Genomic DNA, 26573 nt, shown 5'->3' on the forward strand with positions numbered 1-26573 from the left:
AGTAATGGAAGCTCTGACCCAACACTGGTGCTTGGAACAGTCACTTTAGGGAAAACAAAGTAATAAAGTAAGACTTTATTACTACCCTACCACTAAGTACTCCAGTTCTAGGCATCTACTCCAAATAAATTTTCACATATATGCACAAAGAGAGAAATACAAGAAGATATTGTACTGCTTATCACAGCAACAAAATTAGGCACAACCTAATTCCATAAAGGGAGCAGTCAGTAAACAGTATGTACCATTTCTACAAAAAGGGCAAGGAGGGAAACTACGGGTATGTTACTTTGTTCGTGTAAATAGAGTATTTAAGGAAAGATACACAAGTAATTGATAATGCCTGTTACTTCTAGGGACAAAAACTGAACAGCTGGGTGATGAGACTTTTCAATACATACCCTTTTGTATGTCTGAATTTTAAACTGTGACTGTATGAAAGATTTTTTTTAATAAGCAAAATATAAAACATGAGAAGATAAACAACCTTTTGGGATCAACCTACATAAGTCTGACAAAACTACCGAGTAACAAAAGGACAAAGAATACTGCCATGGCATTCTTCAAAATTTTAAGACATACAGTAGGAAATGCATACGTACTTCTGAAGAGGAATTACTTGCAGGGAGAAAACGGTGAACTGGGAAGAGAGCTAAAGAGGACTTGGATGGAAACATTGTTTTCTTCCAAGAAAACAAGATTTGACACAAAATGATTAAATGTTAAGGCAGAGAAAGTATAGGATGGGCCATATTGCTGTTGCTTACATTCATCTCTTTACTCTTTGTAATTACAAATGTTTTTAACAGGAAAACAAATGACATAACAATATTTATCAAAATAACACCTACATTACCCAGAGAGAACTCAAATCATGATCATCTTTATTCGACATAATTTTCTTTGGAAAAATTTTCCCTATGATAAATGCTGTATAGAAACCAAGAAAAAGGGGCGCCTGGGTGGCGCAGTCGGTTGAGCGTCCGACTTCGGCCAGGTCACGATCTCACGGTCCGTGAGTTCGAGCCCCGCATCAGGCTCTGGGCTGACGGCTCAGAGCCTGGAGCCTGTTTCCGATTCTGTGTCTCCCTCTCTCTCTGCCCCTCCCCCGTTCATGCTCTGTCTCTCTCTGTCCCAAAAATAAATAAACGTTGGAAAAAAAAAAAAAAATTAAAAAAAAAAAAAAAAAAAAAAAAGAAACCAAGAAAAAAGGATAGGAGGGCCAAGGATGGGTCAGGCAGGATGGGCCAGGCACATTGCTAATATTAATTGTGCTTTGACCACAAATGCCCAGGACAGCTCTATTCCCTGCATTCTCTTTTATACACAAGGAGACATCAATACAGCAGATATAAATCTATATAAATCCTTCACATACAAAATAAAGTTCTTTTTTTTTTAAGTTTATTTATTTATTTATTTATTTATTTAGAGAGAAAGGGAGAAAGAGTGTGTGCACATGCACACGGGGGAGGGGCAGAGACAGGAAGAGAGAGAAATCGAAGCAGGCTCTGCATTGTCAGAGCAGAGCCCAATGCGGGGATCGAACCCACAAACCGTGAGACAATGACCTGAGCCTAAATCAAGAGCCTAACGCTTAACCTGCCTGAGCCACCCAGGCTCTCCAATAATCAAAGTTCTTTTAAAGGATATTAGGTAGGGTACCTGGGTGGCTCAGTCAATTAAGCATCTGACTCTTGGTTTCAGTTCAGGTCATGGTCTCATAGGTTTGTGAGCTCGAGCCCCACATCGGGCTTTGCACTGTCAGTTCAGAGCCTGCTTGGGATTCTCTCTCTACTTCTTTATCCTTTCATTGCTTGTGCACGTGCTCTCTCTCTCTCTCAGGATAAATAAACGTTAAAAAAAATGTTAAAAAAAAAAGATAATAGCCAAAGAATGATATTCTACACAAAATTACACAAGACTTGGATGCAACTGAGAAAATACAAATTCAGCATTCTTTTTTCCCCAAGAGATGTTCAGCTGAATTCTAGAGGGATACAAACTGGAAAAATCACTGTCTTAACCACATTAAATATAATAATTCAACTTTTAGAGCATTTAAGAGACTACTTTGGGGCGCCTGGGTGGCTCAGTCAGTTAGGTGTCTGACTTCAGCTCAGGTCATGATCTCACAGTTCGTGGGTTCGACCCAGGCATCAGGCTCTGTGCTGGCAGCTCGGAGCCTGGAGCCTGCTTCGGATTCTGTGTCTCCATCTCTCTCTGCCCCTCCCCTGCTCATGCTCTGTCTCTGTCTCTCAACAATAAATAAATGTTTAAAAAAAAAAAGAGACTATTATATACACATGGTCCCATATAAGCAGTTGCTGTAAATCACTGTTTGATGCCAATAAAGGAGATGATAGAAATAACTTACCTCTAACAAAAGACAAATGAGAAAGACATAATAAAATGTCTGCCCAGAATGCCCTTGGACACTCAAACGGAATACCTACTGAAATAGCAGGACTCCTGATGTCTACAGCATAGTCAGCTTCAGAGGGCTGGATGTTCAGTTTCAAAACATTATGCAGAGAAAGACCTTCTATTCCCAATCTATGCAGACCTTCCATTACCCGAGCTTCATTCCTCAACACATCAAACAGACTGGAGAGTGGGGGAAAGTAGGTATTTAGTAGAAAAAGCTTTAAAAAAAAAAAAAAAAAAAACACCTCACCATGAAAAAACTATCCATTCAAACTCAATGCCCTGTTCAAACCAGTCAAGAAACCAAAAATGGGAGCTCTTCCCCTTGCTTCATCTTGTCAAAATACATCAAACAAAGTACGTAGGACTTGCTTCTTGGTGCATGTTTATTTACACTTATCCACGTATATACCAGGTATAAAATTATCTCTAAATATAAACACACAATTTGAGGATGAAATAATCCTCATCTGTATTTTACACTGCATATTTTTTAAAAACACTACAGTAACCTCTCTGTATTTCTTACAACTGCATATAAATCTACAGTTATCTCATAATTAAAAATCTATTTAAAAAAATACATTATATAGATTTAACATAAACTTCAACATCAGTGTCAATTTACAAGGTGCACACACATATGACCACAGTATAAGGTCTAGAGGAATTTATACCCAATGTAGAGGTTTTTGAGGGAAGGTAGAAAAGATGGGGAGGAGGAAGAAACAAGAAGCAAAGATGAAGACGTTACTTTTCTTAGTTCTTTTATCTGGGTATTATTTAAAACTGTTTAAATGAGCAAGAACTCAGTTTGTAAATCCTGAAAAATTAAAGAGATATGTGTATATTTTTTATTTAAAAAAAAACAACATATATGGGCAATCTTCATTTAAAGTGTCCACATCCATTTTACTTTTTACTAGCTCTAAAAAGCAGTATGAGAACATTAACAGTTCAATGAAAATAATTAATGTGAAAAATATCTTACTGTGGGAACTGGCTCTTCTGAAGCATTAGCAATAAACTTTTATTTTTACTATTATGAAACCCAGTGTCAACTGTATCAACCTTAATCCCAAGGACAAAATCTGAATTCTATCTATCCACTCTCCTCCCCCACCCCCCCCGGAAAAAAATTCATGAGACCAATTCAGAGCAAGTTAATACTGAGCCACATTTTAACAACACAAAAAGGGTAGATACTCAAATAACATATGTAAGACAGAACACCTTCTGAGACACCAGATGCATAGGCATTTTGAATACATCTACTTCACACTGTTTCCAGAAGTAAAAGAACCTGCTTGAGCTCTCTCTTTTTTTTATGGTTGAGAGGAAAACTATAGCTCTAAAAGGGCACCCTCAAAAGACTTGGGCCTTAAATGTCCAAGCCCTTGAACATACATCAAATGACAGGGTCACCAGGGTAGCTCAGTGTGACTCTTGATTTCAGCTCAGGTCATGATCTCATGGTTTGTGAGTTTGAGCTCTATATCAGTCAATGTGAAGCCTACCTGGGATTATCTCCCTCTCTCCCTCTCTCTCTCTGCCCCTCCCTTCCTCCCTCTCTCTCTCTCTCTCAAAATAAATACATAAACTTAAGACAAAAATGACAGTGTCATCCTGCCCATCCCAGTCGTGAGCCTACCTAAATGCATTCACCTGGTAATAAGCCATCACAATCTGAACATGTTACAAGGAGCTAACACAATAAATTTTTTTTTTCTTTTAGTGCTCATTTATTTTTGAAAGAGAGACACAGCGAAAGTGGGGGAGGAGCAGAGAGCAAGAGAGATGGAGACACAGAATCTGAAGCAAACTACAGGCTCCGAGCTGTCAGCACAGAGCCTGACATGGGGCTCAAACTCACAAGCCATGAGATCATGACCTGAGCCAAAGTCTAACAACCAACTAAGCCACCCAGGCACCCCATAAGAAGCTAACATTATAAAATCTTTTCAGAAAATGAAAAACATTATCCATACCTGAATATATCCTGTGTATCTAAATCAATGTGAAGTCCATTGATGAACAGTGCTGAGTCTCCAGGTTGTAATCCTAAAGTTCCCTTGAAATACTGAAATATTAAAAAAAAAAAAAAAAAAAAAAAAAAAAAAAAATTGTTAAGAAGCAAGAAGAAGATGTTTAACAAAAATTTCCATGTTTCTAACTTTATTACATGTACAAATGTTGGCATCCTCCTATTTACTATAGGAAACCCTAAGGATGGGTTAAGATTTCCTTTTATGTACTCCCACAGATCCTTCATAGCATCTATTTTGTTGTAATGAAACTGCTGGTTGTGATAAAATACACCTCTCTTCCCTCCCTCCTTCCAACTTTGATTAATACAACTGTTTAATGTCAGAGAAGGAGGAGAAGGAAGGAGACTGGTTAAATAAGCCAAGTGCTGAGGATCATTTTTCATAAGAGACTTCTGTTACTCTTGCCTGTTTGTGATGCCAAACAAGGTGGTAACAGCAGCCACTAACAGATGGGCCTCCTGATGAACTCCAAAGACATAATCTGAAAGGGTTCAAAATCCCACACCTCCCTGAGACCTTCAAACTAACACACATCAAGAAACTGAGTTGCTGCCCCGAGGAAGCACCTATGTGCAAGCTAACTCTCCAAGCGCTGGTCTCCATGGGGCGCCTCAACTGCTGCTCCCTGAGGTGGTGGCTGCCACGGCACACAGGTGACTGTGCAGCCCTTCAGACCTACCCGACCCATCCGACACACTGCTTGGATGTGTCAGCTTCTGTTGACTTCTACCCTTTCCATTTAATTCCTCTTTCCTTGGGAGCCGCTCCACACAGCAAAGGGAAGAAACTACTCAGATACTAGGGACGGAAATTAAACCTTTAGTTCTCATGGGGCTGGGGGAATAAGGGCAGGGACCAGTGAGCTTCCTTCATGTCCCAGTAGTCTGCGGACTCAGTAAACTTCAAGGTCTAGTATTACATGAGTAAAGCACAAAACAATGACGAAGCCACAACATTTGCTTCTTTGCCCTGAAGGATTAAATGGCAAGTAAAATAAGGGGAAAATGGAAAGCTGCATCAATTCAGAATTGGAATTTCTTACGTGGGAAGGAAAAACTCCATGTCCACTCACACCCAGGCCATAAGTACAGCACCCTCTGACTGTAAGAAACACAGATTCTGAGCTGCTAAGCATAACTCATATCCGTTTCAAGATCTGGTAATACAGCAAACCTCACTTTTGAAAATTCATCACACTTGGGGCGCCTGGGTGGCGCAGTCGGTTAAGCGTCCGACTTCAGCCAGGTCACGATCTCGCGGTCCGTGAGTTCGAGCCCCGCGTCGGGCTCTGGGCTGATGGCTCAGAGCCTGGAGCCTGTTTCCGATTCTGTGTCTCCCTCTCTCTCTGCCCCTCCCCCATTCATGCTCTGTCTCTCTCTGTCCCCCCCAAAAAAAAAAAAAAAAAAAAAAAAAAAAAAAAAAAAACGTTGAAAATTCATCACACTGAAGATTTAATGTTTGTACACATTTTTGCATATTTTATACTTTTGTATTTTATACTTTAATATTTAATCAAGAAACCCCGAAGTATCTAGGAAGTACTATAGCCTATGTAATTTAATGTTTTGTCCTCTTGGTGGGGGGAGCCCTGAAAGTAAGATAATATTTAATATTGCTATTCTGAAAATCAAAAACAAGGTAAATAAAAAATGTCAATAAGGTTTCTTCAAATTAGTAAATATTGGAGATAAATTTGGTTTACTTACCCCTCAAATCTATTTAACTAATATCTTCTATGTAAAGGTTTTAAAAATCTGGGGTAAAGACAGACTGAACACAAGCATTTCTTTCCCTCCTAAAACTCTATTGAAATGTCAGTTTTTTAAAAAGGGATTTTATAGAGTTATAAATCCACAACAACAAAGAGAACAAAAGAGAAAAAGGGCAACTAATTTTGGAAGCTAGAAAGGAGATATGTGAGTAGCAAGAGTTTTAACAACACTGAGAAAGCTAAAGGCTAGGCTGACAGTGGGGAAAGCCAACAGAAACCACAAGCTACCCTGTGGAACTCCTCAAAAGGCTCAAGAATTGGCAGCACAAAGAACACAGGTAAGAGGGGGTAATCACTAGGCTAAAAAATGAGTTCTGATGTATAGCTTTTTAAAGATAAGAGCCCCCAGACTCCCCGGTTGATTTCACGGAGCAAGGTCCCTCCACTCCAGAAAAACGGAACGCTTTCATTCCCTGTGAAAGAGTGAAAGAATCTGGGAACTCAGGGAAATGAAACACAACTGAGAGCGGGAATCCCATATGGAAAACAGGGGACTGAGTGGAAGCTCCTGAATGTTCTTTCCTACTTGGCTTCTACCACTCCAGCAGCCAGACTTCACCTTCTAGGTAAGAAAGGATCAGAAGATCCTTTTCTGGAGACTGAACAGCTCAAGAGGAAAAGTTTCAGACTGACACACTGGGACAAGCTAGGAAATGGCCATAACAGGATAGCCTACAGTCAAAAAGCCTCAAGGCTTGCCATCAGCTCCTTACTGCTACTGCCTCATTCTCTTCAACATGAGCAGCAATCACCAGACATGTGAGGAAAGCCTCTAACATTAAAGACAAGAAACCAAGACAAAAAGAAAGTCAACTTAAGAGGAAACAGATACAAAAGAGAAGAAAACATACATATACACTACTGACACGTTCAAAATGACATGTGAACACCATAAAAAAAAGGATCAAAGAACAATAACCCTTGGAAATTAAAGATTTGACAACTAAAGGAAAAAATCTCAACAAAGGGGTTGAAAATCCTCCCCTAAAAAGTTTTAAAATAAAACACAAAAGAATTGGAAAATAGGAAAGAAAATACACATTTTTTAAATTAGGCCAAGCTAGTCAAGGAAATGCAACATCTTAAAAATAAAGAATTCCAGGAAAACAAAAGAGAGAAACTAGATGGAAAAAATGCAAGGAAATAAATCAAGAAAACTTCCCAAAACTCTAGGAAATATTTTCCAGATTCAAAGGGCCCATCAACTACTCAACAGTACAGAAATTTCTTTAAAGGGCATAGCACTGTGAAAATTCAGATTACTAGAGCCAAAAACAACACCCTGAATGATTCTGGAAAGAAAAACTAGATCTCATACCAAGGCTTCAGACTTCTCAATAACCACAACAGAAACCAAAATTCTAAGAAGCAATGCCTTCAAACTGTCACCATTGACCCCTGAACTCAAAACTGACCCACTGAACTCAGGAAATTCCTAAAAGTTTCTGTCAGTCAAGTTCATCTCTTAGAAACTAACAAATTGCTAGAAAAGGAAAAGAAACTATTTGAGGAAATATAACACCTGTGCAGATGAATCAGAAAATGCTCCACAGCTTCCTCAGCTTCATTACAATGTTAAAGTCCTCTTCTTGGAACTATTCATCCCAAGCCCTAATAAAGGAGCCGGCGTACCTCTGTTAGAGTAGTCATGGTTTTGGAAATTATTCCCTGTGATCTCCCTATTTCTACAAATAAAGATGACCTTGTGAGGCAATTCCTCCTGGTGTGGTCTCTGTCTGTAACTCACCAAGAAGCAACTCACTTTGGTCCAGTAACAAAACTTCTAAAGGACTTCCAATCTAGATTTCTATACTCAGCCAAGCTATCAATAAAAACAGAAATGGAAAATTGATTTCTCAGAATCTGAAATGCAACTTTTCTCATGAAGAATGATGTACTGCACCAAAAAAGGGAGTAAACCAAAAACAAAGAATACCAGGAACCCAAGAAATAGGAGATCCAACAAAAGAGATTAAAGCAAGGTCCCAGGATAACTGGTATGCCCTAGACATAAAGAACAACCAGACCATAGTGGAGCAGAACAAAAATTAATAAAATCACAACATGAAAATACAGAGAAAGTGGAGGGGTGGGGAAGTGCCAGTACAGAGTAGTGGCAGACATGGGGGTGAGGGGCAGTGAAAGAAAGTTAAATGTCATCCTTGTAATGGGAGGCCGACACAGAAGACTTGAAACTGGAAAACAAAGCACTAATTTAAGTTTACTATAAAGCTGGGGATAAACATCAAAACAATCAGCTAAGGGTTGAAAATAGATGCTTCTAGCAAGGAGGACAAAACAGGGAGTAAGTCCAGAAGCCTGGGTGGCTCAGTTGGTTAAGCACCTGACTCTTGATTATGGCTCAGGTCATGATCCTAGGATCGTGGGATTGAGCCCCACGTCAGGCTCCATGCTGAGCAAGGAGCCTTGCTTAAGATTCTCTCTCTCTCTCTCCCTCTGCCCCTCTCCCCTGCTCGCTCACATTCTCTCTCCTTCTCTCTCACAGATAGATAGATAGATAGACAGACAGAGATTAAAAACAGAGAGTAAGTCATGTTAGGGGGATGTTGCTTATCTAAACAAAGTGGTGGCACCATCTGATGTTTCAATTATATTCATATTCAACTTTAAATATTAAAAACATAAAAAAAGATTACAGAAATGAATAAAACACCACTATCTTTGGTAAACGTTTGTTCAATGTCATTGATGTAACTCAGATTTCCTCATCTTTAAAAATACAATACAAAACAGAAAGACCACTGGGTAATACCTTCTGATTCTCTTCCACTTCGGTTCTAAGTTCTGAACTCACCGCTGTTTTTGTTATTGCTCTAAAGAAACAAAAATGTTATCGATGTTTAGTTAATTTCCCTATATTTGTATGTAAAACAACAAATTCCTTAATACAAAAAAACAAAAAAATCTTCACCTTTACAAATAATAAATATATTTCTCCACTCAGATGTACATATTTTTTCATTACTTCAACATACAACATCACAGAAAAGTAGCAGTAATAGCAGCATTTTAAATCAAGTGCAGTTATTCCAAAGATCTTAGGTTAAATATATGTAACTCTATTCCTATACACAATCTCTACTGCTCACAGACTAAGGGATAATGTTAAACTAAGGTGACAAACTGCTCATGCTACTTAAGCACTTTTGGTGGAGGGGGCATCCCACGTGTATATCTTCAATAGCATACTGAATTAAATGAGATTGTACTATATGATTTATAAGTCTTTCTAAGAAATGGTTGCCAAGACTAACCAAATAAACAAACTTATTTATAAAGCATCTCACATAAGAAGTCAAAACAGCTCATTCAGTTACTCAAGAAAAACACTGGCAACCATTTAAGTTGTTAGTCTCTAAAAATTTGGCTTTTGGGGAGCCTGGGTGGCGCAGTCGGTTAAGCGTCCGACTTCAGCCAGGTCACGATCTCGTGGTCCGTGAGTTCGAGCCCCACGTCAGGCTCTGCGCTGATGGCTCAGAGCCTGGAGCCTGTTTCCGATTCTGTGCTTCCCTCTCTCTCTGACCCTCCCCCGTTCATGCTCTGTCTCTCTCTGTCCCGAAAATAAATAAACGTTGAAGAAAAAAAAAAAAATTAAAAATTTGGCTTTTAAGGGGCGCCTGGGTGGCGCAGTCGGTTAAGCGTCCGACTTCAGCCAGGTCACGATCTCACGGTCCGTGAGTTCGAGCCCCGCGTCAGGCTCTGGGCTGATGGCTCAGAGCCTGGAGCCTGTTTCTGATTCTGTGTCTCCCTCTCTCTCTGCCCCTGCCCCGTTCATGCTCTGTCTCTCTCTGTCCCAAAAATAAATAAACGTTGAAAAAAAAAAAATAAATAAAATTTGGCTTTTAAAAAGATTTATGAGATGTGGAGTATATTATACAACTGAAAGCAGTATTTAAAAAGCTGCACTCAAAATCTTACTGTCACCATGAACAAGTCAGCCTATAGAACTCATCTGCCTCATTGAGTTTAAATTAGATGATGTATACAAAACTCTTCAGGAAGAAAAACACAGTCGCTGCTAGACCCTGTATTAGTTACATCCGCATACATCAGATTTTGTTAACTCATCTAATCCTGACAGGCAGGGATCATTATTTCCATTTTAATGCTGGGGAAGTGAGGTAATGAGAAGAGAGGTAATTATTTGCAAATGTCACACAGCTAGCAAGGCAGAGCCAAGGACACAACCTACATGGGTCTCCAACCCCACAATGTACGGTACTGCCAACTTCCCAGAAAGATAGTGTCATCAGTGGCATGGTGCTGGTATTAAAACTTTAATTTTCTAAGCATTTTCATATTTTACTTGTCTCATTTTGCATGTAAACATGAAGATAATTAGGTATATAGTAAAGAGAAGAATGTCTTAGAGCCTTACTCTTCATTACCTGGCTTTGGTAGGAAAATTTTGACTAAGATCCTTCATTACCACCAAAGCTAATTCAACAGGAGCAGCCAAGATTCGGGCAGCAGTCTGGAAACTGAGATCTGCAACAAGGTCAAGTATAAAGTGTATTAATCTAATGCAATGAGAAATAAGGGGGAAAAAAAACATTTATTTCTCATTATTTTCTTGGCAATTGAGAATGTTTTAGAATGCAACCATTTCAGAGAGCACCCATGGTTTAATTCTAGGTTTTGTTCAATTCCTAGTGTTTATTGTTACATTGCTTGCTATACTTGCATAAAACACTAGAGATATACTAACACATTTACATTTAGCATAGGATAAATCCATCCCAAATCCTTTTCATTTTTATGAATTTACAATATACCACAAAGTATAGTAAAAGTCTTTAGTAAATTATGCTTAAAAAAAAAAATTTGATAAAATCGACCTTTGGGCCAGAAAAACACACATATCCTTCATGTTAATATGTCTTTAACATTTGACAGATACACTATTCAAGAAATGTATATATAAAGAAATAGAAAAACTAAGACGAACATTATAAACTTAAGTATCTGTTCACACAGAGAAAGATCTGGCATTCATTTATATACATACTTCTGCATACTGTTAATCTGTCTACAAAAGGACTTCCTTTCCTTTCTGATTAATCATAATCACTTTATCTGAAAATCTGTGGTACCCTGAGAATCAGGCAAATAAATAAAATTAAATTCAAATTCTATTAGTTTTTTAATACCATAAAATTCAGTCAAAAGTAGGCCGGTGATTCCTCTACATATTTGTTACCTTGCAATTGCCAAACTTTTAAAGGAGCCATTTCATTGGTGCTCTCCACAAGATGTTTTCTGAGTTCCTTCAACTGTCCCTTCAGGTCAGGGTGCAGGTCTCTGAAAGAAACATAAAATCAGTCCTTTAACATGTCTTTTCTTTCTCAAAGCACACGTAGAAGTTGGCTCCAACTTTATATTCATGATTTTCCCCTTAGCAATAAGTAAATTCCTGCAATAAAGGGAAAATATTAGAGCAGAATTATTTTTCTTAAAAAATAAGTTAATACAGAAAATGATCATCTTTTAAGCCATAAAATTTACAGATTAAAAAATGAATCACCACTACAGTGATTCTCTATGCCAGGGAGAGGGAATGGGACTGCGAGTGGGGACAAAGGGGACCCCAAGTCTACCTATAGTGTTTTACCATTTCTTTCAAGTAAAAGAAGGCATGTGTTGGAAAAAAACTTCATAAATAGTTCTTTGAAACAGAAAAGCATGCACAATTACAACCATGAATTCTAGGTGATGAGCACATGCGTATGTTCTATTATTTTCCACACTTTCCTCAATCTTTTTAAATTCTCAAAATAAAATTGGAAATACAATGCTGCCAGTCCCAAGATGGATTTCTTTCAGCTACATGCCCATAAATCCTTCCATCACATGAACAATACAACTTAAGTTAACCAAGAGCACTGGGTTTCACTTAGTTTTATCTTGAAATACGGTGCATTCTATTTAAAGCTAGTAAAACAGAAGTTATCAGAGGCAGATATGTATCATTTAGATCAGACAACAGATGGCTTGTTGAGTAATTCTGTTCTTTTAAATGCTAGCAACTAAAAATTTCTTAAATGCCACATACAGAAAGTAAAATATTTACTCAGATCCTTCACCTTCCAACCAATCCATTTCCAATCAGTTACTACAACGTCTTCTTCATGATGATCATATCCGAAAATGGTCCCATTATTCTAGGTAGCTAAATAACTATTCCAAATGTGCAAAACGGAAAACGTCTTTAATATGCTACATACTACCTTTGTGCTCTAAATACATAAGATCATAATGCTATCCAAAAATCAAACATAAAAAACATGAATATGAAAAAATATTCTGGAAAGCTGGGTCCAATAAAAATGAAACCTGACTGCATCCTAATGAAGCCAAAATGATGTTAAACACAATGAAACGTTCATATGCATGGGATGGACTCAACATGTCCACAGAAATTCAACATGAACGGAGTCATCTTTGCTAACTTGTTAGTCTGGTTAAGTCATTTCACTGGGCCCAATGTTAAAGTTCAAGTATGTGAAACTGGCCTACACATACTTCTTCATGATCTTTCCTTTACAAAAAACAAATAAACGAACAAAGAAAAATGAGAAAACACCACTGTAGATGTCCTAATTAAGATTTCCAGATAAAGCAGAAGTCCGGGCTCTGAACAATTATCAAGGTATAATAGAAATAACTACAACATTTAAAGTAACTACCAAGAAGAATTTTCAGTCATAAATTTCTCTGAAACTTTCATAAAATGGCTATGAAATTTTCTTCAAAAAAACATCTCTATCCTCTTTCATATAAAGTGAAATCTAGGGAGCCTGGATGGCTCAGTTGATTGAACGTCCAACTTTGGCTCAGGTCATGATCTTGCTGTTTTGTGAGTTTGAGCCCCGCATCAGGCTCTGAGCTGTCAGCAGAGATTTATCTGTGTCTCCTCCCCTCTCTGCCCCTCCCCCACTCTCAAAAATAAATAAAGATTAAAAAAATAAAGTGAAATCCAATATATATTTCAACTAAACGTGTATAAGATCTACTACACCTCTTTTACATTGTTTCAGACTATATTTAGCTTAAGTAAATAGCTATGACCTTTTAAAATACTTTGTCGATTTTCTTGGGAAAAATTGGGTGAAAAAATTAGATGTCTCCTTTTATGTGTAACTTTATGTCATCAAATGCAAGGCCCAGAAAAGAAAATCAACTAAAGCCATAGGCAGGAAGCCATAATATCATTTAACAATAATGTGCTTCGAAGTATGGAAAGAGCCCAAATGTCCATCGATGGATGAATGGATAAAGAAGATGTGGTACATATATACAATGGAGTATTACTCCGCAATCAAAAAGAATAAAATCTTGCCATCTGCAACTACGTGGATGGAACTGGAGGGTGTTATGCTAAGCGAAATTAGTCAGAGAAAGACAAATATCATGACTTCACTCATATGAAGACTTTAAGTTACAAAACAGATGAATATAAGGGAAGGGAAGCAAAAATAATATAAAAACACGGAGGGGGATGAAACATAAGAGACTCTTAAATATGGAAAACAAACAGAGTGTTACTGGAGAGGTTGTGGGAGGGAGGGGGCACTAAGGAATCTACTCCTGAAATCATTGTTGTACTATATGCTAACTAACTTGGATATAAATTTTTAAAATAAATAAAATTTAAATAAATTAATTAAATTAAAAAAAACAAAAATGTGCTTCAGATGTCTGGAAATCATGAACTATACAGTAAATTAAGTGGTAATCGCTTCCTATCAGGTTACATATATAAAGCACTACTGAGAGATCTGTAACTCAGACAGTAATGAGAAAGATGATACCTACAATGCAAGGAAGCTTGGAAGTTTAAAAGAATAAGGACATTTCCCCCAAAAATATACATACCTTAATTTTCCAAAGAGGAATCCCTGAACTTCATCAATAGGATCATTCTCACCAATCACTGTAGCATTTACCTCCGTTCCTATAAAAGCACAAGCAAATACATGTCTAATCATTCAGACAGGAAATAAAAATGTTATTAACCTCATAAAATTTGAATAATGTAAAACAAATTAGAAACACCTGAAATTACAATACTACTTAAAACACTGAATACCTCAATGACCCTTTTGTAGAGTGTTTTTTTTTTAAACAGACAGAATACATGTGTTTTTCAATGTATCCTGTGTTCCTGGATACAGTAAGAAGGTATTTTTCCCTTGAACTTTGGAAAATTTTACATGTTAAAAATCTCAAAAGCTCAAAATTAATACCTCTAAAATTATGAACAGTGGATTTTTCAGTATCAAAATTCTAAAGAACTTCCAATTAAGCAACTTAATCCTAAATATAATTATTGGTAACAGAATGTTGAGGCTATCCTCCATTTACCCAAACCAACCATCTTTATCTTTAAAATAAACTCACACACTGGGTGTTGTATGGAAACCAATTTGACAATAAATTTCATATATTAAAAAATATAAAAATAAAAATAAGCTCACAAGGAAGAAATAGAAAGACTGCACATAAAACTTGTGTGGTTGAAATAATAAATTCAAAACCCTAGAGTAGTACAATAAGAAATATTCCAAGTGCAGAAAATAATCAAAAACACAAAATTGTTCATTAAGATAGTTTAGCATTTCACTCTGGGTCACAAATTAATGGCTATTTGTGAATTACACATCATCAATAACAACAGCTACAATTATTGACCTTTTTGTGCAAAGAACTATGCTACATTCTTTACCTATACATCTCATTTTCTCTTCACAAATACTTTAGGAGGCACATGCCATTATCTGCACTTTATAGACAGAAAATTTAGGACCTACAAAATTTGCTTCACATCACCCAACTCACAGGTAACAGGGCCAGAATTCAAACACAGGTTCATCATGCTCCTAAATCTATTCTTTTACATTAAGGAAATAAATTCCCTTTAACTCACATTTAAGGAAAAGAAAACACATTGGTCTTAATTCACAAATTCACCTTTCACCTGAGTATCATCCTTGGCCTTGTACTCAGTGCTCTTAATTGCCAACTCCACACCATAGCCAGAGAGGTAAACAGGTTCCTTCCTCGGATTCTACAAGCAGAGTAAGTATTCCACCATTAACACGTGGCTTCTTAAATGTCACAATGAACATGACGTGAACATGTTAACATCACACAGCCACCACCTAGGATTATGCATTCAAAATATAGCTAAAACTTCCACGGGAATCTCAGCCTCCTTTAGATTTTGTATCCTGCCACAAGTATGGGAATGGGAATTCCAAAGCAGAGGCAAAACCAGATGAAGGGACAGTGACAGGGCAGAAGTAACCAAACCACGTGAAGAAATAGAGAAAAAGAAAAGGAAATTCCAGAACTTACAAAGCAGGGTTGGAATACCGATGAGGTTTCAAACCCAGAAGTACTTTGATAGGACCATGTGTGTGTGATGTATTCATTTTTTATTGAATTTAAATGTCTTCAAAAAAAAAAAAAAAGTCTTCAGGTTGGGTTTGGGCTGACCAACTGTCACAGGCTTACCACCATCCTGAATGAGGATGGCGCTTTAGATATTTTAATCTTTAATAACAGCAATATAGCCTGGAAAGCAGTTGTCAAAACTAGGTATTAAAAAAATCTGTTTCAAGGGGTGCCTGGGTGGCTCAGTTGGTTAAGCGTCTGACTTCAGCTCAGGTCATGATCTCACAGTTCGTGGGTTCGAGCCCCGCATCAGGCTCTGTGCTGACAGCTCAGAGCCTGGAGTCTATTCAGATTCTATGTCTCCCCCTCTCTCTGTCCCTCCCGTTTGCACTCTGTCTCGCTCTCTCAAAAATAAATAAACGTTAAAAAATTTTTTTTAAAAATGTTTCTGTTTATACAAATTTTCATTTAAATATTTATTTGGGAGTGCCTGGATGGCTCAGTTGGTTAAGCATCTGACTCTCGGTTTCAGCTCAGGTCATAATCTCACAGTTCATGAGTTCAAGCCCCATGTTTGGCTCCAAGCTGAGAGCACAGAGCCTGCTTGGGATTCTCTCTCTCCCCTTCTCTCTCTGCCCCTCCCCTGCTTGTGCACACTCTCCCTCTCTCCCTCTGTCTCTCCTAACAAATAAACTTAAAAAAATATTTTGTTAATATATATTTTGCTTATAGGGACTTACCACGCAATTTTATTGAGCTTATTATGACACAGAAACTTTAAAAGCAAATATGTTTACATATAAATATGTTAATTGCTAAATGTTACAAAAAACTTTAAAAACTTAATTTTAAGTCAATTCTTCTTGTTTTTATGCCTTTAGAAATCCTCCCTTTTACATCAAATGAAAAGATTCCGAATGGAAAAAAAATTTTGGAAAGGAATTCAAGAATCAGTTCCATAGTATGATGATTATATTAAATCTAGAAAATATAATTTACATGTTTCATTTTTAAGTAGAATGTACACTTTATTAAGCCATTTTTTAAGCATAATTATTTCCTATTTCTTCAGACTGGCAAGCAAAGGACCTCCTATGTGCAAATAACAGATATGATGAAAAGTAGATCAAATAATTTTATAAAGGGGGGATATTATTAGCTTATGTGCTAAGGTCATGCAGGGCAAATCAAGATTTTTAACAGCTTATAAGGGGCACCTGGGTGGCTCAGTTGGTTAGGCGTCCAACTTCAGTCATGATCTCACAGCTCATGGGTGTGAGCCCTATGTTCCAGCTCTGTGGAGCCTGTTTCGGATTCTGTGTCTCCTCTCTCTACCCCGCCCCCACTTGTGCTGTCTCTCTCTCAAAAATGAATAAACGTTAAAAAAAATTTTTTTAAGTTTTATATATATATATATATATGTATACGTATATATATATACACACACACACACACACAATACATACATAAGTCAATACTTACAAGTATATAATGTCTGAGTACGTAATTGATTTTGCCTGCATTGTTTTTTGATATAAGTTGGCGGTGGAAATTATAAAATTCCTCATAACCAATCTCAGAGTAGAAAATGACCACTGGGCTTTCAGGATTAGATGATGGGTATCTGTGATCTCCTTTGAACAATAAAGGTTTGGGCCTGAAAATAAATATTAGAAGCTTAATTTTTTTTCTGGTTTTTATTTTAATTCCAGTTAGCTAACATACAGAGTTACATTAGTTTGAGGTGTACAGTATAGTAATTCAACAATTCCATAATCACTCAGGGCCCATCACAAGTGCACCCCCAATCCCCATCACCTATTTCACCCATCCTCTTAAACTTAAAAAAAGTTCTTAAAAATTAAAAATGGTACAAGATGTAGCTACAGCAGCAATAATTTAAATAAAGATTATAAGCATCTTAATACAAAGAGTATTGGGGTGCCTGGGCGGCTCAGTCAGTTAAGCATCCAACTTCGGCTCAGGTCATGATCTCACAGTTCATGAGTTTGAGCCCTGCATCAGGCTCTGTGCTGACAGCTCAGAGCCTGAAGCCTGATTCTGTATCTCCCTCTCTCTCTGCCCCTCTCCCACCCACGCTCTGTTTCTCTCTCTCTCAAAAATAAATAAACATTAAAAAAAAAATGTAAAAACAGAGTATCAAAACAGTTTTCAGTCAGTAAGAACACTGTCAAATATGAGTCTTATTCACGACTAAAAATAATAAAAGCACATCATACTAACCATAAAATGCAGACTTTGATTAGTAATTGTTACCAATTCCTAGAGAAGGATGAAAGGCAGAAAAAGGATACATATCCACATCCCATAGTACTAAGGCTTTATTACGTTATTCTACTATATAAATAGATTATCCTTCTATCTGAAAACATAAGCACAAATAAAGTGAAAAGGCAGGATGATTTTAAGCATATAACTGGCCAACCACAGCATCTCCCTCCTCTATCATTTTTACTACTATGATCTTCCTACTAAATGATTTAATATTTAAGTTTCCCTCATAAATTTTTAAACTTGCCCCTCAAAATAAATTCCCTAATATCAGCATCAAGATATCAATAGATCTTATTGCACAGACTTTATGACTTGCCATTCCTTTTACAATAAACTATTTCTTAATAAACTGTTCCACAGAAGGTAAAGAGATAGAAGTAAGGATATTCACTATAGCCTTATCACAATAGGAAACAACTTTTAAAACTATCAGTAAAAAACTATGAGACATTCTTACATAGCTATTTTTCATGCATTAAAAATAATGAGGTACACATACATGTACTAATGGGAAGAAGCCTCTTGTAAAAATAAACCTACCTACCTGTATAAATCTATAACCACAGAAAAAAGCCTAAAACATGATGACAAACCATTAAAAATAGTTACCACCTCTCAGAAGAGGAGACACCATCATTCTTTTCTTTATAAATGTCTGCATTATTGTTTTAACAAGTTAGAGTTTTTTATTTTTTTATTTTATTTTTATTTTTTTTCAACGTTTATTTATTTTTGGGACAGAGAGAGACAGAGCATGAACGGGGGAGGGGCAGAGAGAGAGGGAGACACAGAATCGGAAACAGGCTCCAGGCTCTGAGCCATCAGCCCAGAGCCCGACGCGGGACTCAAACTCACGGACTGCGAGATCGTGACCTGGCTGAAGTCGGACGCTTAACCGACTGCGCCACCCAAGCACCCCCAAGTTAGAGTTTTTTAAATCAATTAATTTTGTTTACCCCAAGGGAGCACCACTTTACCATGCAAGCCATTCTCCAATGTCCATTCCTCGGCCTGGACATAGCTGGAACACGTACCCCATTTTCTGGTTGTCATTCTAAGTAAAAAGCTCTCCCGCCATTTAATGGGCAGAGAACAAGTGCTGGGAAGAGTACTCACTAAAGAGCTACCCTACCTGAAATGCCCTTAGGCCTCTGGTAGAGCAGAGCAACACCACAGAGAGGTCAGTTATCCAATTTAAAACGGCATTACAGAGAAGGTACAATGGGGTTACCGCCATAGCCAGACAGCAAGAGACACCTGTTATATCTGTCCACCAAAGGAAACCTACCTTTAAGCAAAAAGCCAGCCCATTAAATTACCAACTTAATATTCAAATTAAGCTTGCTATTATCTTTTAAATAGTCTCCTTTGTCTGAAACTAGTAATACTCTGAGAGATCATTATCATTAATATCATTACTTCAGGCACTGGTTTAATACACAGGGTATTCTTTACTACACTAATGACAAAGCCTATGTAATCTCACAGAGTCATCACTAAATAATAACAGGAACATAAAGTACTCTTATTATCTCTATTTCAAAGTGAGGTAGGAAAGAAAAGTTAAGTAATTTGCCTAAGTTTACAAAACTATTTTAAGTGATAGGGCTGGGATTCAAATCTAGTCGGTCTGATTCCAGAATCCACACTCTAAACCACTGTATCTACAGACCACAAAACCTGTAAGAAATTCGAAGGGTGGGCTTGATATGGAAGAAAGCACAATGAAATACAGTATGTGTGAAGAAACACACAATTTACCTTTCAGACGCTGTGAGGAGAAGAGTCTCAAGGGTGTCAAAATCACAAGTCTTCTTTCCATGCACAGAGAAAAACGAATTACATCCTTCTGGCGGAGGCTCATCAGCTGCTATCTGCCATTTAAGACACAAGACACTCTCGTCATGATTTCTAACCACAGACGAGTAAGGACATGAATACTCTAAACAGGTAATAAGATGATAATAAAATAACATCAACAAAAGGGAAAATCAACATCTACTGAACTCCTACAATGTGACAGGAAGAGTTTTTCATATCACTGTTTCTCACATATTATTTCATCTAGCTCCTCCCAATATCACCGCATGAGGTTGGTATTCATACCAGCCCCAAAACAGAACTTTAAAATTCTACCTCAGAACAGAACAAAAGATATCCAGGGAATACGGTATGTACCTTAAAGAAAACCAAGCTTACAAATATCAATTTTAAGCATCAAAGTGTAACTACACAATCCCTATTAAGTATATTAAGTCCATATCCATACATTAAGTACAATATGCAGATTAACTTGAAGGCTCTCTCTGAAATAGATAGAATGACATAGACTCTAAAAAAAAAAAAAAAAAAAGAAACAACTGGACCAAAAAAAAAAGAGTATAGATGGAAGGTAAAATTATCTACGAAGCACAGTAAGCTAGATATTCCAGGGAAAGGCTGAAGGAGACAGGAGTTTATGTTCAGAGTGAAATGCATGAACACCAATGCACAATGAGACAAGTCAATCTGCAGCTTTAATGAGAGACGCTGAGAAGACTAAGTATAAAGAGATGGGAAAAGAAAGGATATAATGACAAGCACTGGTGTGTGCACTGATGTAATTTATGTAATACGTTAATATTGTCCTTTTCTATAGACGTAAGAAAAATAATTCAGAGGTGGAAAAATGGTAAACTTGCTATGAAAAATTGATATTAAAACTTTTCATTACATTCTTCATTTTTTGGTATTACTATAAAAACGTACAAACACAAAAAAATAAGAAAGAACAGCACTTTAGCTGCTCTCAACTCTCTAAACTCATAAGCCTGGAGTCCTGCTAAGACAGGACCCCACTGTAAGGAGAAACTGCTCAGGGTGCCATAAAATTTGAATAGCACAGAGATATAGAGACAACTAAAGAGAAAATCCAATGAAAGTGCAGGAGAGGAACAAAGGAAACCTCAAAAACCAAACAAGCATGTTTTTTTAAAGCCACCGTATTTTTTTCACACTACATAAAATCAACAGAAGAGGGAGCCATCAGGTCATGATCTCACGGTCCATGAGATGGAGCCCTGCGCTGGGTTCTGTGCTGACAGCTCAGAGCCTGGAGCCTGTTTCAGATTCTATGTCTCCTCTCTTCCCCACCCCCCCAACACCCCACACACACACACTCTGTCTCTCTCTCTCTCAATAGTAAACATTAAAAAAAAAAAAGAAGAGGGAGCCATGCCAGCCTTTAAAAATTAAGAAAACCGTGGGTGCCTAGGTAGGTCAGTTGGTTATAAGCTCCTACTCTTGAGCTCAGCTCAGGTCTTGATCTCTGGGTCATGAGTTCAAGTCCTGCCTCTGGATCCAGCTGCCGATTTGCAGGGAACAGAGGACAGAGAAAAAGTTGAACTGTATCATGAGTATGTGATCAATACAGACTGTGAAAAAATTTATAGGGCAAACAGTGTATGTTATTCAAAGAAAAGAAAGCGCTAGAACTAGAACCTGTAAATTTAGGGCCACACCCCCAAAAAATTATCAAAATTTTCAAAACTCAGCAAGACTGAATTCTATCGTGTGGAGATGCACTCTTGGGCAGTAAAACGATAAAGAAACACAGCAAGTCATTCCAACAAAGGTTAAGAAAGTAGTTCTTTTTGGCTGGCGAGAGGCAGCTGTCATGAGAACAGAGCACAAAGGCTGCCAGTGGCCCTGGCAAAGTTCTACTTCATGACCTGGGCGAAAGTTACAAGTGTTCATCACACCATGTATTTCTTGTGAATGATTTTCTGTGCCTGTTTTACTTTATAATAAAATAGTGATCTTAAAATTAACATTTCTTTCACATCAAATATATGATGGGTGTATGCTCATCTTTGATTCTCTTACTTTTTTTTTTAAGGAGTCTGTTCAACTCAAAATCCAACAAGATCCACACATTGCATTAAGCTGACATATATTTTAAGTCTCTCTTGAAGCTCTTCCTTACCTCTTTCCTTATATTTGTTGAAGAAATCAAATTATTTTTACTACGAAGTTTTCTACATTCCAGATTTTCCTGTTACCCCTCTGATATTGCTTCATATTTCTCATCCCCTGTATTTCCTATGAACAGCTTTTACATTCTACAGGCTGTGATCAGATTCACGGTCAAATGGTTTAGCAAGACTATTACCCCTATGCCGTGTTGTATAAATGAAGTCGCATAGTTTTGTTTTTGTGTGGATATTTTTTTCTTAAATGAAAGTAAACGCAAATTATATAATTAAAAAATCTGAGATCTGAAGATTTAGTATCAGTTTTGCTTTCTATTTATAAACATCATAAATCCTCATAAATTTGAGGCAGAAAAGTTACAGCTCTGTAACACAATGCCAGGATAACTGCAATACAAACAATCATCATGTTATACAACCCCTAAAAAATACCATTATCGTGTAAGCACTGACTGAACTTACCTGCTGGAAGGCTTGAATTGTAGCCGAGTAGGAATGAAGGGATAGACAAAATTTCAACAAATTCTGCTGCAGAGGTGACAGAAACTGAAATGCAGTTTCCAATATTGCGTGATAATAGGAATAATCAGTACCTGTCAAGAAAGAACATTAACCAAAATAATTATCTACAGGTAGACATATCCAAATAAGATAGTTCATACTGTATAAAGCTATGTGTTACAAAGGTATATGATAGCAAAATCTTACCACTATCCTTCCTGAACTGTTGTCAAATGCTTAGAATTCCCTGGAGTACACAAATTAATATGGACTCTTCCTCTCTCTCTTTTTTTTTTAAAGTTTTATTCATTTAAGTGATCTGTACACCCAACATCGGGCCTGAACTCATGACCCTGAGATCAAATGTCAGATGCTCTACCAACTGAGCCAGCCAGGCACCCCTCTCTTCTTCTCTTTGTTCACACTATTCCCTCTACCTGGATTGCAACTGCCCCACTTACCTGGATAACTAACTCCTACCTACCTCCACAGGAAGAATTCAGCTAGGACATCACCTACTTTGCAAAGTCACTCCCAAACCCTACCCCATGCCTCACTGGACCAAGTACATCTCTTCTTTAGTCCCGTATTTCTCTGCTAATATCACACAAAAGAGATTCAGACTTGACTTTTAAAATTTGTATTATTTTTCAAAAAAATCCAACAGTTGAGACTCAATTCAGTTAAATACTAATAGCAGTCACATTGTTTTCACACATTTCCTTTTCAGCAAGGCCTGTCAAGGTTTTAGCTACCTGTGTATTGGCATCTTTGACTAGTAATGTTTATACTCTATTGAATTACAAAATGTGAATGCACATTATAAACTGTAAATAAGCAACACAGTTTACACTGTCATTAATTTGACACCCTGACACTCGTAGGTATATGGTTCAGGTGGCTGGCAGGCAGAACAGGCAACATTTTGGATGGTATTAGTTAATGATAACGAACCTAATAGATAATAGATCAGTTGTATAATTAGATCAGTTATATAATTAGTTCATTAACAAAAGAAAAAGTAACCAAATCTGATGGTGATTAATACTAAATGATTTTTGAGTGAATTTGACTTCTACACAATACTTCTATAGCACTTCTAATAAAACAACACAAAAGAAAAACAAAAGGGGAAAAGAAATCATAGGTAGTACTTCCAGCCAAAGTTATAAACTTTGCTTCAAGGGGAACCTGGGTGGCTCAGTCAGTTAAGCGTCCAACTTCGGCTCAGGTCATGATCTCATGGTTTGTGAGTTCGTGCCCCGCATTAGGCTCTGTGCTGACAGCTCAGAGCCTGAAGCCTACTTCAGATTCTGTGTCTCCCTCTCTCTCTGCCCCTCCCCCGCTCATGCTCTGTCTCTCTCTCTCAAAAAAAAAAAAAAAAATTAAAAAATATTTTTCAAATAAAAAATAATAAACTTTGCTTCAAAAGTATTACTTTGTGTTAGCTCTGCTGGCTACCATCACAACTCTAGTCATTAAAGATAAAAATGTTTTCCATTAATTGCAAAGCCATACATACTGTGAAAGAGACCATTTTTTTTCCTAATATTTTCACAGATACCAAAGTCAAAGAAGCATCTGCTTCAATTTTACCGTGATGATCAGATGATCCAATATTTTGGCTGGCTTCTACAAAATTCCAAAATTTCTCTTGACTGTCTTCCGCTAAAAACTCACTGGGAGAAAAGGGGGGAAATATCAGAAATGAAACAACTTAATAAAATCTTCTAATATAGGTTACATTTCTAAGAGAGTAAAAATAGGTTTTTAAGTGTCCAAATGTCAACAGTTTGGCTTTTACTTTATATTATACACAAGCATGTGCAATATATATTCTAACAATAACTCTTACTGGCTTAACCATTAATAACTAATTAGCTTAGTAGCTTATTCACTTATTCATATTAATAGCTTAATATGTATCCCTTAAGAAACCTAAAATCACAATGTTGTAACAGGGAAGTCCCAATATAAATAAAGCCTATGAAACCCCATTTGTGAAAAAGCTGTCCGCAGTGGAAGTAGAATTAACAACTGATAACTGTGGTACCAGTTCTGCTCACTTATTTTCTGAAAGACCTTACAAAGAACAAAAAATGTTTTGCCTAAGGTCCTCTCCCAAGGAAAACATGAACCCTAGAAAATTTTCTAGGAGACTAAAGGCAGCATGTTGTAATCTTTTAACATCCCTAAATCCAAATTTCAAGATCACCAAATTTCAGTTTAAAGTTAGCACTGATCTAAAAAAAACCGGGTCTTAGAACTTAATGCCACCTTAATTTTTTCTTGACTTTACTCCACAGACCTAAAATAATGGCCATTCTAAATTTCCCTTCATTCAAGAGTCTAAAATCCCTAAAAGAAAATGTGTGTACTGACTGAATGATTCATGTAAATTGGTTATCCTCTCCTCCGAGACATAATACTAACATAGTGGTGATCTCTCACTGTCTTAAACCAAACTACACATCTGATCTCAGCTTACCTAGCCAAAGGAAGGCTTTCCCATTACTTGTCAACACTGGGGTGTACAACTCTCACTCTACTCCACAGCTAGAAATATGGGAAAAATAAGAAACATTTCCTGGTAATACACAGCCTCTCTGAAACTAGGTTTCTGAAAATACCCAGTATCATAATGTATTAAATTATTTAGTACCTCCTTGAATGTGGCATTTTTCTAGGCTTTCTAGTAACTGACATAGGCATCATAACAACCTTATAATAACTTATGGCCTAAGAAAACATATACAAAGACAGATTATGATATGCAAATAAACCCTGAATTCATAAATTAAAGCTGCATTCACAAGATATGCTTGAGGTAGTGGGGGAGGGATAATACACTCAAAGGTTGTAGTAGTGAGAACAAGGATTCACTGAAACTAAGACCTTCCTGCAAAGGCCATCTGCAAATAAATATATGTTCTTCATATAATTACAGGAAAACTTCTTGAAGTATACTCTTCATCATCCACTGCATAAATAAGTCTTACAACATCTAAGCTTCAAACAATCTTTTTTAATTTTTTTAACATTTATTTATTTTTTTGAGAGACAGAGAAACACAGAGCATGAGCAGGGAAGGGGCAGAGAGGGAGACACAGAATCCAAAGTAGGCTCTAGGCTCTGAGCTGTCAGCACAGAGCCCAATGCAGAGCTTGAACCCATGAACCAAAGTCAAAGTTGGATGCTTAACCAACTAAGCCACCCAGGCGCCTCTCAAACAATCTTAAAAAAATTAATTACTAGATACACTGACCTAATGCAAGAAAGGTAAGACAATAACAAGATTATTATTAAAAGGAATGCTACTACCATTTATGTTTTTTGCTTTTCATTTTAAATTGGTTTTTAGCTTCTTATACCTTTTCCATTGAGTAAAACATCTACAGTTTTTCAGATGAAATTATATGATGTCTAGGATTTGTTGCAAAATATTCCAGCAGGGGAAGGGAGGAAGGTAGTGTGGTGATGGTCACTGGACTTGAGCTGGTAATTGCTAAAACGGGTGACAGGTAGAAGCAGAGCACATTAAATGTACCATTCTACTTAAAAATATTCTGAAAGATCACAATAAAAAGTTTTTAATCTATGGCAAAACAAAACAAAACAAAACTATATACAACCTGAATGCCCATAAATCTGGTAGTAAACTTGTTTTCTAGATTTCCAAAGTTATTGTTGGCGATCAGAATTGGTCTTCCTTCCATACAAAACTAGAAAGGGAAGGGAAATAGGGGCGCCTGGGTGGCTCAGTTGGTTAAGCATCCAACTTTGGCTCAGGTCATGATCTCGCAGTTTGTGAGTTCAAGTCCCACGTCAGGCTCTGTGCTGACAGCTCAGAGCCTGAAGCCTGCTTCAGATTCTGTGTCTCCCCCTCTCTCTGTCCCTCCCATGCTCATGCTCTGTCTCTCTCGGTCTCTCAATAATAATAAACATTAAAAAAAATTTTTTTTTAAAGAAACAAAAGGAAAGGGAAGGGAAATAAATATTTAAGAAGGGCTTACTATGGGGGCGCCCAGGTAGTTCAGTCGGTTAAACGTCCAACTTCAGTTCAGGTCATGATCTCACGGTTCATGGTTTTGAGCCCCACATCAGGCTTTCTGCTATCAGTGCAGAGCCCACTTTAGATACTCT

The 26573-nt window shown here is 37.2% G+C and overlaps 1 protein-coding gene across 2 annotated transcripts in view; it reads right to left on the bottom strand.

The window, feature by feature from the left end:
• Positions 1-26573, bottom strand: part of UGGT1 (UDP-glucose glycoprotein glucosyltransferase 1) — a 112463-nt gene that overhangs the window by 77351 nt on the left and 8539 nt on the right. For both annotated transcript variants that reach the window (XM_045479344.1, XM_045479345.1), the window contains exons 3-13: positions 24027-24109; positions 22392-22522; positions 19720-19832; positions 17146-17320; positions 15238-15334; positions 14143-14221; positions 11468-11568; positions 10656-10755; positions 9020-9080; positions 4416-4507; positions 2457-2607 (exon numbers count right to left, since the gene is read on the bottom strand). In XM_045479344.1, coding sequence (XP_045335300.1) covers positions 2457-2607; positions 4416-4507; positions 9020-9080; positions 10656-10755; positions 11468-11568; positions 14143-14221; positions 15238-15334; positions 17146-17320; positions 19720-19832; positions 22392-22522; positions 24027-24109 — 1183 coding nt within the window. The remainder of the gene's footprint in view (positions 1-2456; positions 2608-4415; positions 4508-9019; positions 9081-10655; positions 10756-11467; positions 11569-14142; positions 14222-15237; positions 15335-17145; positions 17321-19719; positions 19833-22391; positions 22523-24026; positions 24110-26573) is intronic.

Source organism: Leopardus geoffroyi, chromosome C1 (genome assembly GCF_018350155.1).
Source record: "Leopardus geoffroyi isolate Oge1 chromosome C1, O.geoffroyi_Oge1_pat1.0, whole genome shotgun sequence".
NCBI lineage: Eukaryota > Metazoa > Chordata > Mammalia > Carnivora > Felidae > Leopardus > Leopardus geoffroyi.